Source organism: Ciconia boyciana, chromosome 13 (genome assembly GCF_034638445.1).
Source record: "Ciconia boyciana chromosome 13, ASM3463844v1, whole genome shotgun sequence".
NCBI classification, from domain to species: Eukaryota; Metazoa; Chordata; class Aves; order Ciconiiformes; family Ciconiidae; genus Ciconia; species Ciconia boyciana.
Window position 1 is genome coordinate 247,123 of NC_132946.1, and position 18,102 is coordinate 265,224.

Consider the following 18,102-nt stretch of genomic DNA (forward strand, 5'->3'; position numbering starts at 1 on the left):
CTTAAGCCCAAACGACAGTAATCTTTATTTCAGGTCTTGATTGAGCAAGTATAGAAACATATACCCCACGCTGGCGCTAGGCACACAGGACCTCCCTCCTCCCAATAAATAAATTATGGAAGCTGCGTGATGCTGTCAGTGTAAGTCACTCCTTTGACCTGCACCTATGTCCTGCTTCCAGGTGTGTTAGCACCTTCCACATCACCTTTGTGTGCTTCCCAAGCAACATACAGAGCCAGGGCAAAAACCACAGGAGCTGTACTACGAACTCCTACTTTATGCAGCTGCTGCTCACTCTAGAGAACAATCACGGCCAGAGAAACCTTAGCTCTGGCTTCGTCCCCCTGATACGAGCTGTAGCTGCAATTGTTAGGTGCTAGCCCCTACTGTTCCCCAGGGGCCTGCATCACACACCAGTTGCCAGCCCTGCAGCAGGCATGAGTGTTACAACCCACTGAATCCATGGCTGGACTGTAGCAGCCCTCACTTCAGGCAAGACTGGAAGAACAAGCAACATTTCAATTTGCCACACAGTTTATTTCCAAGTACTGGTTTGGTTCAGTCTTGGCAAGCGTGGCTAGGCTACCTTCATGTAGCAGTTGTCCTCCCGTGCAAGGGCTTGTATGAGTTTCATTTTTTTCTCATTCTTCGTGTTGTTTTCCCTCAATAGTTCTACTGGTCTTTTTTTAACTGCAGGTGCCAGTCTGGAACCCTCACCGTGAATGGTGTGAGAATCAGGAGGACAGGAATTATCCACAGAAAGAGGAGGTGACAACTTGTCTAAGACCAGGAGCTCCACGGGCTCTGCAGTTTTTCTTTCTAAGTTGAGCCCAATACTGCCCAGTGATTCTTCTGGTAAGCTAGCTGCTGAGCCACACCTCCTGCCTACCGCATGCTCTATCACCTCTTTATTTTCCCTTGTGTTTCCAAGTTTCCTGAAGTGGTTGTGCATGTGGCAGTGAAAGTCAGTATTTAGGCTGTTACTGCTGCTCTCTTGCATTCCTTTACCAGTATAGGTAAAGCTGTTAGGTTTTGTCCCCTTTATAGTTCTTTCTCTGCTGTTAAAATCTGGACAGTTCAGCTCTAACAAATGCAACAGCTCTTTGACTCTGCTGGCATTTTCATCTTTGCTATCACTAGACAGCTCATGAGAGTTGATGATCCAAAGGCTGCCATCACTGGCCTGTGTGACATTCTCACTAGAGGCTAAACCTGGTACAATGCTGCAGTCTAAACCCTGTACAATCAAACATACATGGTCATCTGTCCTCTGGTCAGGCTCACAGATTATGGTATCTGGAGGTGTTTCTCTCAGGTTGTTGTACAAAAGACGAATGAAGGGTTCATATAGTGACCTAGAGATAACCTCACTGCCATTGTCACAGTATGTACCATTACATTTAACTGCATTATCAAAAGGTTGATAACCAGATGGTTGAGGTCCAATGGGGCAAGAAATTATATTGGCTTTCTTTTGAACATTTTGATATGTTACTTGCTTATGTATGTCTTCCTCTGGTAGGAAAGCTGAAGCACTGTCATTTGTATGGGTGGAGAAAGATGGAAAATCAGTATGTTCCGAGCAGGTGTTCTGAAAATCAAGCTCAGTGCAGGGAGATCCGTAGTTGGTATAACACGTCTGATTGCTTGGGGGTTGATAGCTAAGTTCTGGTGTCTCTGAAAACTGTGTCAAAGGTGGTGAGGAGCACACATTTTCAAAACACAGAGTCAGGCTACTGTTAGCCACAGACTGAGACATAAGGGTATCAAAGCTCTTATACGCAGAGCTACTTGGTTCCTTGAATGCAGACACAAGAACATCAAAGCTCTTGTATGCAGAACCACAGGGCTCCACAGACGGAGACATAAGGGTGTCACAGCTCTTGTAGGCAGACCCACAGGGCTCCACGGATGGAGACATAAGGGTCTCAAAGCTCTTGTAGGCAGAGCTACACAGCCCCGTGGATGGAGACACAAGGGTATCAAAACTCTTGTGTGCAGGGTTGCTTATTCTGTCTTGTTTCATCCCAACGGATGATTTACTTGGAGATTCCTGGATCAGGACACATGAGTCATGCTGACTTTCAGAACTGCATGGAAAAAGGCTTTGATGAACCATATTTTGAAGATCTCTTGCATCCAGAGAAGCAGAATTTATGCTGGAGCTCCGATAGCCAGATTCAAAGGATTCTTCTGATTGTTCTGACTTCTTGCTGGCTGCACTACAATTGTAGTCATCTTGAGAGGCTTTGGTGAAAAGGGAGACTGTGTGAGAAATATCACATGGCTGCTGACTCTGGGCTGTGCTTTCTTTTGGATTTCGCTGTGATGGATTTTCTGACTCAAGTTTCTCAAAGGTTTTTTTCTCACCTGTGATGATGTCTGGGTCTTTATTGTCTTGCATGTTGTTTGCATCTGCCAGGAGCTCCATAAACATGCTAGCTAGTGCATCATTGTGTTCAGGGGGCTCTCTGAAAGCACTGACACTGCTCTCGCAAGGCTCAAACATGGTGATCTGGTCACTAGTCTCTTCCTGGCTCTCAGCCTCAATGTCTGTTAAACATTCACAGATTTCTATAGACTCTTCAACCAGAATTGCCTCAGGGGTTAAAACTGCACTGCTGCCTTTTGGAAACCACTCTCCAGACTTGCTGTGGCAACTGCAAGATTTCTCAACATTTCTGATGTTATCTTTTCCCTTGAAGCTTTGGCTTGACAAACTTTGAGCCAGACAGTTCTTGCAACTTCTGTTTTTGGAAGTCAAAAGGAAAGGACAGTTAATGTTTATGTAATAGGAAACTATTTTATGCCGTAAAGCAGAGGAGTTTTTTTTCCTTTATCTTACTTACATTTGGTTTTCCATATGACTCTGCTTTAAGTCATGGAAAGGGAACTTAATTTCATCAATGTAGCACAAAACTGAAAACTAATAAAGATAAAAATGAGATTTAGGACACATGTGAATTGTATTTAGTATCCCCTGCACTAGCCAGACAATAGCATTTATTAGATATTCTACTTCTGGTGATCAGGAAAAGGTATTTTTTGCAAAGCCTTTAAATTACCTTGACATTTTTTACGACCAAATGGCTCTTTGCTGGATTTGGGATTTGATCCCACCATTCTTTCTTCACTCTGCAAGGGAAGAATTAAAATTGTTTGCTTTGACTGCATTTTGGCTTCATCAGTGTACACTTCCCTCTTCTGCTCTTCTCTCCCTCTTAGCCATCTGCATTGCAGCAACAGGAAGTGCTTCTTCTGTGCATCTCCAAGTGCTGCTTTTCATTAAACTAGCGCAAAGATGTTTATGTTTGGTGCGTGACTGCTCTGCACAACCACAGCCACATGTTCTTCTAATCATGTTTGAAATGATGTGCGAAACAGATAGGATCCCACTTTCACATTACCACTAAAAAGACTTAAAAAGAAATAGATACTTAACCATCATTGCTGGAACTCCAGCAAAGACTGGGGTCCAAAACTGACAAACCCCATAACTGCATCCTGTTTTGGACACTGTAACAAGTGCAAACTAGTAAGATTAACGGAGAATATTCAGTTATCTATTCAGAAAATGACAGAGTGCAACTGATTCATGCTTATAAAACATTTGCTCATAGAGAGCAAGATAAAAGTGCTGAGGAAAAACAAAACATTAGATTCCTGTACTAGCAGACATTCATCTAATCAATAGCAATACTGATATCTGTGCAGACTGCTACTCTGTAAGACCTGTGAACAGTATGATACATACTTGGTAAAACAGAAGTAACAAATTACAGATACTGCCATGATCAGTATGCAGGATATGGGAACAGCCATCTGCAGAATGTCTTCAGCTGTTACTTGGTAATCTGTTAAATAAACATATACATTTACATGTGTCTGTGGATATAAATACAAGTACTGGCAATACCAAATTAATTGCTCTTCATTTGCACCTTAAAAAACTGCTCCTTTAGAGGATGTAAAATAAAGCCTCCAGCAGATAAACAACAGAACATACACAGCTACCAGTGGCGATGGTGTGTGGCATGTCTGAAAGGTCACTGCAGGTACCACAATCAGTCACTGTGAGCATTAGGAGCTGGGAGAGCCAACGTGTACTGTGTGGCCATTTGTCAGCTCTCGGGGACAAACCTGTCACAGTCCCTAGAATGGCATTATCATCTCCACTGTGACAAGCAGCTATGCTTCTTGTCCTCTCTGTTGCTCTTCAGAGATTTTTATAAACCCTCAGCCCTCTGATGGTTAATTGCTTAATTTGCAGCCTAAATACCTCTTGTTCATTTATACCCACTTGCTCTTACGTCAATGTTGTTCTTTAGTTTAAGTATCTCTTCTCCTTCCCTGGTGTCTACTTCATGAAATATTTATAGAGAATAAACACATCCTCTTTCAGCCTTTTTTCCACGAGGCTAAACAACCCAACTTCCCTTGGTCTTCTCTTCCTTAGTTTCCCCAGGAGTTGCCTTTTTACGTTCAGTCTCTTTGGAAGCCTTTACAGATGCATCCACAATACATTCAAAAGGACGAAGATGATGATTCCGTAACTCTCCTCTGAGAGGAGAGCAGTGGGGTATATATGATACGGTGTATAAAACTATACCATGCTTTTATCAAGCTGCTATTTGTTACAATACTTACCACAGTGAAATTCAACTTCTTCACTCCATTCACTCCAGTAGGCCGGGTAGTCTGTATAGTTACACCTTACACTTGCAACGTAATCATAGCCTCTCCTCAAGGAGCTTGCAGTAATTTCAAAGCTTTTTGCCTGGTAGTTAATTGCTTTTACAGAAACCTGAAAAGAAGGTGAGAAAGTTCACTTTGATTTCTTTATGAGGTGAAGGGTTAGTGACAGCAATTAAATAACAATAGCGTTACGTGTTTCAGTGACCTTTCACAAATGAGCAAATGACTGACTGTATACCTAATCTGCTGTGACACTGCATTTTGTTGTCATGAGCGGCGGTATTTGTGACAGGCCACCATGCATGTTCTTCCCCTACCAGAAGCAGCGTAGCCCTAAAGTGCTGGATTGTTCAGGAGGGTGTCTGAAACGCCTCAAGCGCGCCACAGAGTCATGAACAGCCTCCAGCTTCCTGATGTCTAAGGAGCAGATGAAGTGCAAGGAACAGAAGCATTGTATTTTCGATCTCTGCCCTGTCTACTGTGAGCAGCAGACCATTTTGGGGTGGCAGTCAGAAGAGTTTCAATCCTTTAAAGCCCAGCTGAACCACCTTGGGGCAATGTGACCTGTGGCAAGTGTGTGATCAGGAACATTGTGGGACTTGTCCTTGCTGGCCCTTACACCATTATTCATTAAATGGTTTCAAGACTTTTCAGAGGACTTTTTAAACCTGAAAGCTCCAGAGAGACAGAAAATGAAGAGACTGGCTGTCTCTTACCTCTGTCGGGTGCTGCTTCCTCCAGTATTTCACTTCATAGATGACCGGCTGTCCAGAAAGCATGGATGGAGGAGAGTAGCTCTCCTCCCAGCTCAGATTGAAATTACCATTTTCAACTTTCTCAATGGCAAGACTTTTGGGGGCCCTTGGCTTAACTGTATGTTAAAAAATACAATTAAGGAGAACATGGCAATGGGAAAGCACTGATGGAGAGAAGCAGAGAGACATACATTCACCAGAGACCAGAATCTCATTGCAGTCAATGCATTTAGCCCTTTTCACTATGCTGTAGCACAAGGATATAGAGGCCAAAGCAGAGCAACTGCAAGGTATTCATTAACGAGCACTGAATCTTCAAGCTGGCTGAACAAACTGCAAGTTCAACCTTTTGGTGCACTGGATGCAGCTTTCAACAACCTGCGCCCTCGCAACAGCGTGCTGTGCCGTGGGGTAGGCACAGAGCTTCTGACACCTTCGCAGCCAGGCTGTCCTGGCTACCTGGCTCTTAGAAACTGATGCAGGCTCCTGCTTATTCTGCTGATAAGCGGCAGTGACAATCAAGTATTTTGAAAAGAACCAGCTCATCGATGCAGAGGAATGCCTGCCTAACGTATGTGAATGATTTCTCTGAGTGTTTGAGGTGACAAGTGTTACGAACAAGCCCACTGTTCTAAACAAACTAGGTGCCTATAGAGAGACATAAACTGTATCTACGCTCTGTCCTGTAAAAGAGCAGAGTCGTTAACTTTTTATCACTGGTTATTATAATCCAACAGCAATTACTGTAAAAATCTCTGTTCAGGGGGATGATTCAACTAGCATGAAAAAATCAGAGTATGACAGAGGCAGGAATGGAAGAAATTTCAGCAGGGATAGTTTAGTGTCTTTCTAGAAACTGGAAGTAGCACATTCCTCTTCATCCTTGAATTCTACAGCCACAAGTAAAATGCACTAAAGACACGTCTAAGTCCCCAAACTGCTGCTGGCTGGCAGCTGAGAGGGTACAGCTATACAAAGAATCACTCTCTGCTTGCCCCATTACGCATACTCTTTCCTTAAGAATCTACTCCAGAATCAGGTTTCTAAGCCAAAGGGATTTTGCATTTAAGCCAGCATGGCACTTTTCACCTCTGATAAGGAAAAACTGTTCCGGTTTCATGAATGAGGAGTTAGTTAGGATTGCAAAGCCTGGAACCAGATGTCCTGATGACAAAGTAAACAGTTTCTTACCAACCAGGGCTGGTGTAACACTGTAATTCCACATATCAGTCCCATTGAACTGTAGAGCTAGAATATACGTGAGGCCTGACACAAAATAATCCGGACATATTGTGCAAGTGCACCTTAAACTGTCTTTTCCATGCTCAGGGACACATACACGATTTCTGAAAAACAGGCAGAAAATTATGTGATGTTTAGAGAGTGTGGCACACTATTTCTTGGAAAGGTGAAATCAAGCTTCCCAATGTGTAGAGCTAATCAAATCTGAGACAAACAAGCTCAGTTCCTAGAAATGTTTAGCCCAAACAAATCCAAATCAAAACTGAGCTCCCCCAAACTCCTAAATAACCCACCCTCCCCAAACACCCCTTGGATATCTGTATCACACAAATGAAAAACTTGACAGAAAGGCTAAGGATTGATCCCGAGAGGAAAAATTAACACCCTTCGTCACACTTCAAGCTCTGAAGGAGCCCACTGACAGCTTGCTAGTATAGGAACAGGTTTACTACAGTGGACAAAGTGAGGTTATTTGGATGTCTGCGTGGAGAAATCATATGGAGAGGAACAGGAGAGCCCAGATACATCTTCCTTTGTAGGAGATGATGACTGGCCCTGCTGCAAAACAGGGACAACAGTCTGTGCTTGACCACGGAGTTAGACTGTACGCAGAGATAATCACCCAGGCTCCAGGGGAGAGTACCTTTCACACAGGCTACACACTGGTAAATCAGGTAAGATTTCTCCTGAACATTGTAAAATTTTGCATGAAATGAAGGTTGGGTAAACTTATGAGAGCCCCACCACTCCTGCAAGTAGGACTTGATCACTGCTCTCTGCTAAGAGTGCAGAGAGGTCTGCAGAAGAGTAGACCACTGAACAGAGGGTGCTGTTAAATTGCAGCAACCCATTTTCCTCCTGGCAAGAAGAATAGTCTGGATTACATTTTGTCCCAGACAGCCACGGTAGAGGGACTAAATCAAAGCTGATAATGGCTATAGGATATATGAAGTTCCAACAATGATAATGTAACATCTTATTAAACACTTACGACTGACGAAGAAATTCCTCCCTGTAGTAGAGCAGGAATTCTTTGGAGCAATTTGTTTGCGCAGGCACCTTCCAGTGACAAACCAGCTCTTTGTCATAGTCAGTGAAGCATGCAAATTCCTGCACAGGTCCTGTGGCCATAGCTAGGGAGAAGCAGCACACAATGAGAAGCAAGAGAATAAAAAGAATAAATTGGACTAAGCAGAAACATTAACTTTTCCATCTAAACAGAGCTACCAACCCCCTATAAATTAAGTGAAAGCATTGTTATTTTTCGTGTTCTGGGTAAATGGAAAGAGATGCATGTCACCAAATGTCTCCACATTTCTGGAGACAACGTCTACCATCTTGGAGAGAAAGAAGGTCTGCAGTAGTAATATTGAAATAGAAAGGCACAACTCATCCAACACAGTCTTCCACACATAGAAACCGTGATTCTGATAGCTCTAAAACACATCAATATTTAATTATAGAACAGCATCATCCTATGTGTTAAATACAAAAGGTTCAAAAGCCAAAATGCAGATAATTAACAGAGTCAGACCAAGATCACTGCCTACAGGCATGTACTCATGCTTTATCTACAACAGTTCTAAGCTTCCCAAATGCAAGCCCTCTGCCTCCCCAGAGCAGTTCCCCATTGCCTAGAAGATCTTCCTGTCACACGCTTTCTTCTACTATACACATTTTCTTAATTTCACCCAGTATTTCCCGTTCTGTCTTCTACTTTTCATTGTTATGATAGTGTTTGGAGATGTGGAGAGATTTAAAGTCACATTGTTCCAGGCATTGAGAGGGTACAGAAAAGCCTAAAGTCTCCGCACTCCCGACGTTGGCGTTTACAACCTCTTTCACTGGCAGTATTTAAGAAAAAAATAGAAAACATTGGTCAAAATATCTTTGTAAGAACTGGAAAGGGAAATGGAATACACAGTCCTCAGTATCCCTTCCAGCCTCATTTTCCATTATTTCAATGCACTCCATATGAGTGAAACAAGGAACAAAAGAGGAGGAGCTATGTGACAGTAAGGTCATGCTGTTTTTAGGACTAACAGCGTGCCAAACGTGGTACTGGAATGTGATAATTTCTAAATGAAGCAGTCAGAAATAGCAGATAATTCCAGATATCATCCCAGACAATTCTTTGCCTTCTTTGATGTTTGACTTTTCTGTTATTGGTAAATATTAACAATATCTCCCTTTTCTTGCACAAGGTGTACAGATCTAAATCCTCCTCTCCTGCTCTACATCTCAATTCCCTGTAAAAATGTAGAATAGCTTTGGCTGGTTTTTAGAATCCTATTAACAGATATTTTTCTGATAGTTTCCTAAGGGATTCTGCTAGAAGGTTTGCTGCAGCAATTATACAAGGGCCATATAAAGACATGATTTCATTTCTCTGTGGTACGTAAATAATTTTGCTTACATGTCCCAGCACACTACTAACTCTCCATTCTTGTCATTTACATTGCAAATTCAAGATTAAGTTGCCAACAATTCACATCCTGTAAGGTCCTTGTCCTTCAGCCACTGCTGCTTCACAGGCTTATTCTTTCCAATGGGTACCTAAGTTTCAGATTATTCCTCCCAAGCAAAAACTTTTGTTGTCAAAAATAACCTAATTTCATTTTATCCTTCCTACATTTCTACTTTTCTGTAGTCCACTTGTGTTATTTATTCTGATATAACTTCTGCATCCTCTGATACAGTACAATATCTTCAAACGTAATAAACATGATGGTCAGATGCCTTTTAGTGGACATGATATATTACATACAATGGGATCTACCACCAGAGCCTCTGGTACTTCAATAAAAACCTGACTCAAAGAAACACTTAATTGTTTTGTACTGTCAGTGTATGGTTTTTCATCCTCATTAAAATCCACACATCACTTTCACTTGCCTTTCTAAAAGGCCTCCCACAAAACCTGACTACCCAGCAGTCCTGGATCACTTGAGTAAGCTCAGTAACCTTAGTGAGGCTCACTTATGCAAATGAAGATGTATGACAATGTCAAGGAACTATTGCAAAAGTCTATAAAAATCATGGTCTAAATTGTCTGGTATATTGACGGGTTATAAACCTAGAACTGACTGCAGCTCACAGTTTCATTAGTGTTCAAATATTTAGAAAATGTTTTGTTTTAGTTACTAAGGCTAGATATTTATCTTGTAGGTAAGAACTATCACTCATATCCTTTCTGGATGGCAGCACCACATTTAGTTCCCTTTTGTTCTGCATGGTCCCCTATTCTTCAAAAAAACCCAAGAATCATCAGAAGAGCAGCAAGTTAAAGATTAAACTTCTGCAATACTGTAACAGTCACACTGCTCATTTATTTTAAAAGAGCCATTATCTATTTATCCTGTTGCTGTTGTTCATATTTGGTTGCCATCTGTATTTCTATTGTTAGTTTCTTTTTTTTTTTCCACTTTATGATGCACTTTTAAAAGAAGTACTAACATTTTGAGTGCTATAAGGATGAACACCATTATTTTTCAATGTGTTAATGATCATACACTTTCAAGAATACTTCAATTAAATGAAGCTTTGCCTGCTGTGTTAAGCTATGATGACTAGCAGCTTCACTTTATCTTGCCTTTCAGTGTTCTCATGTCTTTCCAGAACTCTAAATTATCTTCTGTATTCTTTTCCTGTGACCTTCTCCCTTTTCCATCTCTGGTACACCGTATTTTTTTTAAACCTCAGATATTTCAGAATTTCCTTTTGAAACCACATAGAGTACAGAGTTTGTTTTCAGTTCGTATAGTTAAAAAAGGGAACTGAAATACTGGATTTCTTTTTTAATCCTCAACTAGAATACCATGCTGAAGAAACTTAGAAATGTAGTTAACTAGGGGAAAAAATAAAGTCTGTAAAATTAAACCTGGATAAAGATAATTTACAGAAAATGTGGGATTACCTAGATGTCCTGGTTTCGGCTGGGACAGAGTTAATTTTCTTCCTAGTAGCTGGTACAGTGCTGTGTTTCGGATTTACTATGAGAATAATGCTGATACCACACTGATGTTTCAGTTGTTGCTGAGCAGTGTTTACACCGGTCAAGGGCTTCTCAGCTCCCCATGCTCTGCCGGGCGTACAAGGAGCTGGGAGGGGGCACAGCCAAGCTGCCCCAAGGGCTATTCCATACCATGTGGCGTCATGCCCAGTACAGAAACTGGGGGGAGCTGGCCGGGGGCAGCGATCGCTGCTCGGGAACGGGCTGGGCATCGGTCGGTGGGTGGTGAGCGGCTGCATTGTGCATCACTTGTTTTGTACCTTCTTTTATCATTATTATTTTCTCTTCCTCTGCTGTCCTATTAAGCTGTCTTTATCTCAACCCCCGGGTTTTACTTTTTTCTTTCCGATTCTCTCCCCATCCCATGGCGGGGGGGCACGGTGAGCCAGCGGTTGTGTGGGGCTTTGTTGCCCGCTGGGGTTAAACCACAACACTAGATCAGATGACCTAGCCAAGGCGCTCTCACAAACCCTGAACCTTCTCATCAATTCAAATTCAAATTGTACTATTTCATAGTACACAAGAAAGTAGCTAATAAGCCTTCTTTTTTAGAGACAGGCTATTTTTAACTTTCTTCCAACTATTTTGGTTTGCTTTTTAAAAAAAAAAAAAAAAAAGAAAACCAAAAAACTGTGGACTACTGTGGAACTTCTTAAAAACTACAGAAAGCAAAATGTAAGATTCATTTTCCAGAGAATAAAAATGCATTGTCGCAAAACATGATTTCATATATCTAACTTGTCTTTATAATCAAATATCATAAAAGATACAAGAAAAAAACATTTTCATATTCAGCCCCTGCCAGATGAACTTCAGAAAATAACCATTAGCTAACAAGCAGCATGAAGCATGAATGCAGCTACACGTCCTGCCAGACCAAAAGAATGGTGTAGTGAAGAACACACAGCGCATCACACGTCAGTCATCTGCCCTGTACAGGCACAAGTCAGAGCATGTAATGTCTCACAGCAAGCGCCTGCAAAATTTGTTCAAATCCAGTCAACTAAATTTTCCAACTTACTAACCCTGCACACATCGGAGAACACAAACTGACAGATGCCCTTTAACAGTAGGTTTACAGGCTCCATTTCATGAGAATAACTCCCTCGTGGTCCTGCACAGCCAACAGTGGCAGTTACGAAAATAAGCAAGTGAGACACTAGTGCTTTCTACTCTTATGGGATTTCTAGAGATGTCCCTGGGTTATTGCTGAGCACCTTGTTTGCAGCAAGGTGTCCTACAGAGATAAGATACTGGGGAAGCAGGGAAATGACTTTCCAAACCTCAGTTTCTCCTTCCTGCAAATTCCTGGTTTTTTCTTGCCCATATGGAAAAGGTCAATAAAAAGAAAAAAAATCTAAGAATTTATTCCAGGATACAGATGTTTCTGACATTTGAAGTTACACATTTTATATTACTTAATTAATGGTAATAGCGTTGCCTAATAGTCATGGGAAAACACTGTTGATAAAAACTTCAGTATAATAATTTAAAATACTGACAAATGTACCTTCATTTGCTGTATATGAGAAGAAAAGGATCCACAGGCTATGCAGCGGAGCACTTGGGAGTCTTGCCATCATTGACACTGTCCAGGTTCAGTAGCACAAGCTGTGCTGAAATTCTGCCAACAGAAAACATTATTATAAGCTTACATCAGTGTTCCAGTTAAGGTAAGGATGTAGTTCTTCCTACCACTCTGCTAGATGTTAGGATTCAGATCCCCTGCAGTACCTGATCCCCCAAAAGTTAGCTCATGGAACAATGAGAAGTGTAGAAGACTAAGGATAATACAAATGAGCTAGAAGACTTTTCTGCAGAGTTTTAATTACAGAGGATACTAGACTGACATTGGCAGTGGACCTACTCTTTTCAGCTACAAGAGAAGCAAAGCTGCTAGTATGTGAGATACTAAAAGGCTAAGCACTAGACCAAAATCAACGTCACCAAAGCCCTATGATTCTACTCGGATAACTAAGAATTTAAGAATGAAGTGTCTGATCTGTTGACTAAAACGTTTTCCTCATGTTCTATCACCAGTACCCTAGATAATAAGAATATCATCTTCTTGAAAAAGATTTTAGCAAAGACCTCTGAGCCTTGCTTCAACAGAATGCAGATTCATTAAAACAGTAAATAATTAGAAAGAAGTTGTAAAACATATGCCTAATCATGATATAACCAGCACAACTCTGGAGAAGGAAAATTAGGGAGTTTTTACATATTAGAATTCTTAAGCATAGCAAAGCTGCTTAAGTAAACTGAAAACAGATGAAATAATTAATTTAAGACTTTTAAAAAAACTTATTTCCCCAAGATTCTTTTGCTGATGCAACACAGCCACTTAGTGGAAGATCATATTCTGGACTGGATATGGCTACCAGCTTTCATATCGCTAGAAATTTATGTGATGCATTTTAAATTTTGGTAAATTTGTAGGTAAAGTCATGCTAAGTAATATGGAATAACCATGACTTCACATTCAGTAGAAAGAGGGATAAAACTTGTTCAGCAGCACACTGTTAATATACAACTCTTTTGTCCCTTCCTCTCATGCTCTCAGTATTTTCCAGTCTCCGAGTCTGGATGCAGCGTTCTTACTACCTGCAGTTGCTCTTACATCTGCACAGTTCCCAGGTGGCACGTTATTTTTTATTTCAAAACCTCATGATTCTCTCTGTGTGACTGAGTAAAGAGGAGAGAACTTCTGAGATCTCCTTTAGCAGGAGAGTGGTGTTGGGCTTTCTTAAGTTTTGTTAGATTCTGAATAGGAGAGACACTTGAAACATATTTCTTGATGGTGGTTCAATACCCTCTGCTCCAACTACAGTAGCAGAACAACCCGCGGTGCTTAGAACAGATTTGAGTTTCACCAGCACACAAGACAAAAGGAATTGGCGAGGGATCAGCAACTCTGCTGCGGTATAAACTTGTTAAGGGATTAGCTTCGGAAAAATTTAATGACCTTTCGGAAGTATGCGTGTGGGCACTGTCTACATGTAAGGATGTGCAGCCTCAAAGGCATGCTACCAAAGCCACATCCCCTCAAATAACTCCTCCCTAAAACTGGGAAGATTCTCAAGCACAGCTGGTGAGTATTTGCTGTCAAATATTCAAATAGAATAAACACAAGGTAGACAACAGCCGGACTCCTTCTCAGTTGAGTAAGGGACAGAAAAATCACTTTTTTATAAAGAAGACCACACCTTTTATCAAGAACTATATCTACAGAAATCAAACTATTGAGAAATGTAGCAGTAGGATCTTAACTTTTTTCAATATGTTTAGAAGTACTAGCACTAATATGTTTAGAAGTACTAGCACTAATATGTTTAGAAGTACTAGCACTAATATGTTTAGAAGTACTAGCACTTCACTTGTGATCAATCTTTACTTCAGTACATCAGATTCAGCTTCAAGGCAATCACCTCATAATCCAAGTTTCTGCGCTTGTCAGAAAAGTCGTGTTTAATGATACTGTATTTCTTCCATTCTCACACACACGATTGACCACTCTTTAAAACAAGCTTCTAAAGATCAAACATGGAAAATTTCAATCTTAGAGGTTAAGAGATAAGAACATTGTTAGTGAAAATAGAAGATCAGAAGGGAAAGTCTTTTGTGACCTTCTCTGAGGCAGTTATCGCTCATCATGAAGGACGTACTCGAAAGACAAATTTCTCATAAATGCTCAAGAAAACGATTACTCAAGAGCTGAGCTTTTCAAATTTTGGGAACAGACAAAACATGACTGAACATAGTAATAAATGTTTTGAAAAGAACACAAGTGCCTTTGCTGCTGCTCAGGAAAAAAAAAAAAAAAAAAAAAAAAGAGTAAACTGCTCCAGCATGAAAAAAAACTTTCTGCTTTTCCTCCTTTTTCCTGGGATTCTCAAGAGAGGAAGCGTTTGCGTCCAAGTCCATTGTTAAGTAATACTGTCACATGACTGGAGTTCCAAGAAACTCTTAAAGCTTTGGTGGAGAATCCTGTATCAAATAAGCATGTATGAATCAGCAGAGGGCAGAGAAAAAATGTCTCCCCCATAGCAGAAAAGATCTGCACATGTTGATGAAAATGGAGTTAACCCACAGCTCTAATGAAACTGCAAACTTTTTTTTTTTAATAAGAGTAGTGGACTATAAATCTAATGCAAAGGGAGAAAATTTTAAAATGGCAATAGCTTTCCTGTCTTGTTAGCCCTTAATTTTTTCCTTATATCAGATAATGAAATACCAATCTTAAAAAAGTATGTAACACATACAGAGAATACTAAAATCACAGCAAATCTAGTAATCACCAGTAACCTAGTAAATCACCAGTAACCTAGTAAACCCAATATATTTGAGGAAAGTAAGGTGTAAAAGACATGACTTCCCCAAAACTATGAAAGAAATCTCTGTCGGGGCCAGAAGCAGGTCTATGTGATTACCGGCACAAGTCATGTCCTTTTATCATCTCTGTCTCTTGAAAAAAAATATGATGTGATTGAAAAGATTTCATTTACTATCAAGAAAAATAACAATAACTTCTGGTCTGGGCTTCTAAATAAATTAGGGTCACATTAAATCTACAGGCATAATTTGCAAAATTGTTATGCTCAAAGAGTAATTCATGCCCCAAAAGACAGGAGATAGTAACTTCTGCAGAAGACTGCTTAATTTACCTTTGCTGCAATTGTACAGGTAAAGGACCACGCTCTATTTTAAAACTGGCTCTTTTTAAAATTAAAGTACATCTTGTCTTATTCCTTCTGGTTTAAAACATTGGCTGTAACCACAGACTAAAATCAGATAAGCAGTATATACCAAAGCAAAAGTTCATCAACTGATTTTGTATCAAAATTTGAAAAGAAAAAAAGTTAGGGAGTAATTTCCATCTTTTTTTATTACTGCTTTTAATTGAATTTTTTTCTAACTGCCTATATAAAATGGCAGACCTACAGGAATATAAATCGTAATACCTACTCTTTGACATGCAACGTGACCGTCAGAGGCAACCGCACAATGTATGTGTATGGTGAAAAGCGTAGGTGTCTCAAACAAAGTGAGTTTTCACAAGAATTTGGAAGCTGAGGAGGGAGCACTGTATACTACATTAAGGAGGAGGTTTAGATGAAAGGGTAGACCAGAAGATATTTAGAAGTTCCAATAATTAAGGATGGCAACTTTGGCCAAGACAGGGCCAAAAGATAAAATTCGACAGTTCCCACTTCGTGCTATCTGACCGGAACAGCGACCCATTCCCATACCCTCTCTGCCATTCGGTTCAGACACCACTGTGTTAGGGTTACCTCTCCTTGGGGAGACCACTGCAGTGGAAGGCGTTGGGTAAGCAGAAACTCAAATCCATGACCAGGTCCTCAGGTTTCGGATTCTTTAGCAGGGAGGCTTTGTCCCATTTTTTAATCTTAAAGGGCACAATACACATATTATTGCGCCTCTAACACAGTATTTCCTGCATTGTTGTGTGATCGCTAAAGAAGGAATTCAACCGCAGAATGGTGGATTTCAAAGGAGCAAGACATTCTTTTTTATTCTTTTTAAATTAATAATTTTAGTAATCTTTTAATGTCATCCTCACTCCACAAACTCCTTCATGTAGTTTGGGATACTTACCATTAATGTCATTTTACCCAACAACGTGCAGCAACATACAAACGATGCCTGCATTCCTGGAGCAGGACAGGGCACATCTGGATAAGCCTCTCCTCATACATGAGGAGAGCCTCTCAAAACGAGCAGATGGGTTCTCTTTAGAAAACTTGAAACTGGCCAATTTTTGTTTATGACCTAAGCTGAAGTTTCTGCCTTCCAGCCTATTTTCATATTGACATGACAGAAGTCGGCAAAGGGCATAATAACCTGTCCTTTGGGCCTGGAGAGAATACAGTTCTTTCACATAATTTGCCGAACTGCAAACCACAGCCTGCGAGCAGCAAGAGAACTTCAGACGTTTTCTAACTTAGAACCGACAGAAAACTACGGACACTGCTGAATTCGGACACGTTGAAAGAAAACGCCAAAAACACCACACGTCTGGACTGAACCGAGGAGAACAGCTCTCTTCTGCGCCGACAGCCCCAGCCCCTGCCCCGAGAGCTCGGCGCAAACCGCTCCGAGGGGCCCCCAGGCTCCCCACGCAGCGGGAGCGACCTGCGAGGCGGGCGCTCGGCGGCGGGAGCAGCTCTGCCGCCCGGAGCCCGCCCGGAGCCCGCCCGGCCTGCCGAGCCCCCCGCCCGCGGGCCGCGGCTCCGGGCCGGCGCGGCTCGGACACGGGGCCGCAGCCGGAGCTCCCGCAGGATTTCCCGCGGAAGGGAAACGCCAGGGAATCGCACCGGTCTGGTCCGAGTTATTCCACGGGCAGCGCCGGAGTTCAATCCCCCCGCGGAGGGAAAACCACTCCTGCCCACGGCGACGCTGTCGCCGGCTGGCGGGCGGCAGCAGCGCCCCGAGCCGCTCCGCCCCAGGAGCCGCGGCCGAGCGGCACCCGCGCCCCGGGGTCTTCAAGGGCCCGCGTGGGGCGAGCGCTCCCCGCCGCCCCCCGGCAGCCGCCCGCCCCCGCCCAGGGCCCCCACGAGGCCGAGGGGCGCTTCACGGCGGGAACCGGCATCCCGCCCCACCCCGCCGGGCCGCGGCTCGGCGCGCCGGGTCGGGAGCACGGGAAAGCGAGCCCTGCTCCAGCATCGGCGAGGAGAACGGCAGAGAGCGCGGCAGCCGCGACGCACAGCCCGCGCAGATCCCGCTCCGGCCGCAGTTAACAGACAGAAGGAGCCCTCCCCTCCCCTCCGCCGAGCGGGGGCAGGAGGAGCCGCCGGAGGTACCTTGCCTGGTCCGGCTGCCGGTCGGAGCGGCGCGGCGGGCTCCCGCGCCCGGGCTTCGGTCCGGACCAGGGCGGTCCCGGCCCCGCGGCACCTGCGGGTCCGCCCCGACACGGGCGCCGCGCTCCCCGGATCTGCGTCCTCCGCCGCGCCGCAAAGCGCTTCCCTGCCGGCGGCACCGCGGCCCGGCCCGGCGGAAACGGCTGTCGGCCGCGCGGGCACACCCCGGCCCGCCGCTCCCGCTGCCAGCGCGGCGCCGCCTACGCCGGGCGGAGGCGGCCGAGCACGCGCGACGGCCCCGCGCGGGACCGTGGGGCAGGCGGGGCCCGTCCGGGCCGCGCTCCCGGGGCGGGGAGGAGGAGCCACCGCCCCTTCCCGGCAGCGCCCTTCCGCGGCGGCGGGGCCGCGACTCAGCCGGGCCCGCCTCCGCCGGGGCCGCGGGGAGCGTCCGTCTCTGCCGCCGCCCCGGCCCAGGGCGAGATCGGGAACCGGCCCGGCACCAGGCCCGCGCCCCTCGGCACGGTGCAAGACTCGCAGGGGGCCCCCCCGCCGCCCCGACACGGGGCGGGGCTGCTCCCCC

The 18,102-nt window shown here is 43.6% G+C and overlaps 1 protein-coding gene across 4 annotated transcripts; it reads right to left on the reverse strand.

Moving 5' to 3' along the window:
- Positions 1 to 24: 24 nt before the first annotated feature.
- Positions 25 to 18,083, reverse strand: IL4R (interleukin 4 receptor). 4 transcript variants are annotated; one of them, XM_072878427.1, is made up of 10 exons: positions 17,531 to 18,083; positions 12,215 to 12,328; positions 7,684 to 7,825; positions 6,642 to 6,796; positions 5,412 to 5,566; positions 4,648 to 4,804; positions 3,755 to 3,854; positions 3,066 to 3,135; positions 2,850 to 2,926; positions 27 to 2,747 (listed from the first exon to the last, which is right to left on the reverse strand). In XM_072878427.1, exons 2-10 carry the CDS (start codon positions 12,285 to 12,287, stop codon positions 578 to 580), a joined length of 3,099 nt encoding a protein of 1,032 aa, XP_072734528.1. In that variant the 5' UTR covers positions 12,288 to 12,328; positions 17,531 to 18,083; the 3' UTR covers positions 27 to 577. The 4 variants fall into 4 exon arrangements, with proteins under 4 accessions (XP_072734531.1, XP_072734528.1, XP_072734527.1 ...); XM_072878426.1 differs by having other exon boundaries at positions 17,526 to 18,083; XM_072878428.1 differs by lacking the exon at positions 17,531 to 18,083 and adding an exon at positions 14,133 to 14,225.
- Positions 18,084 to 18,102: the final 19 nt, after the last annotated feature.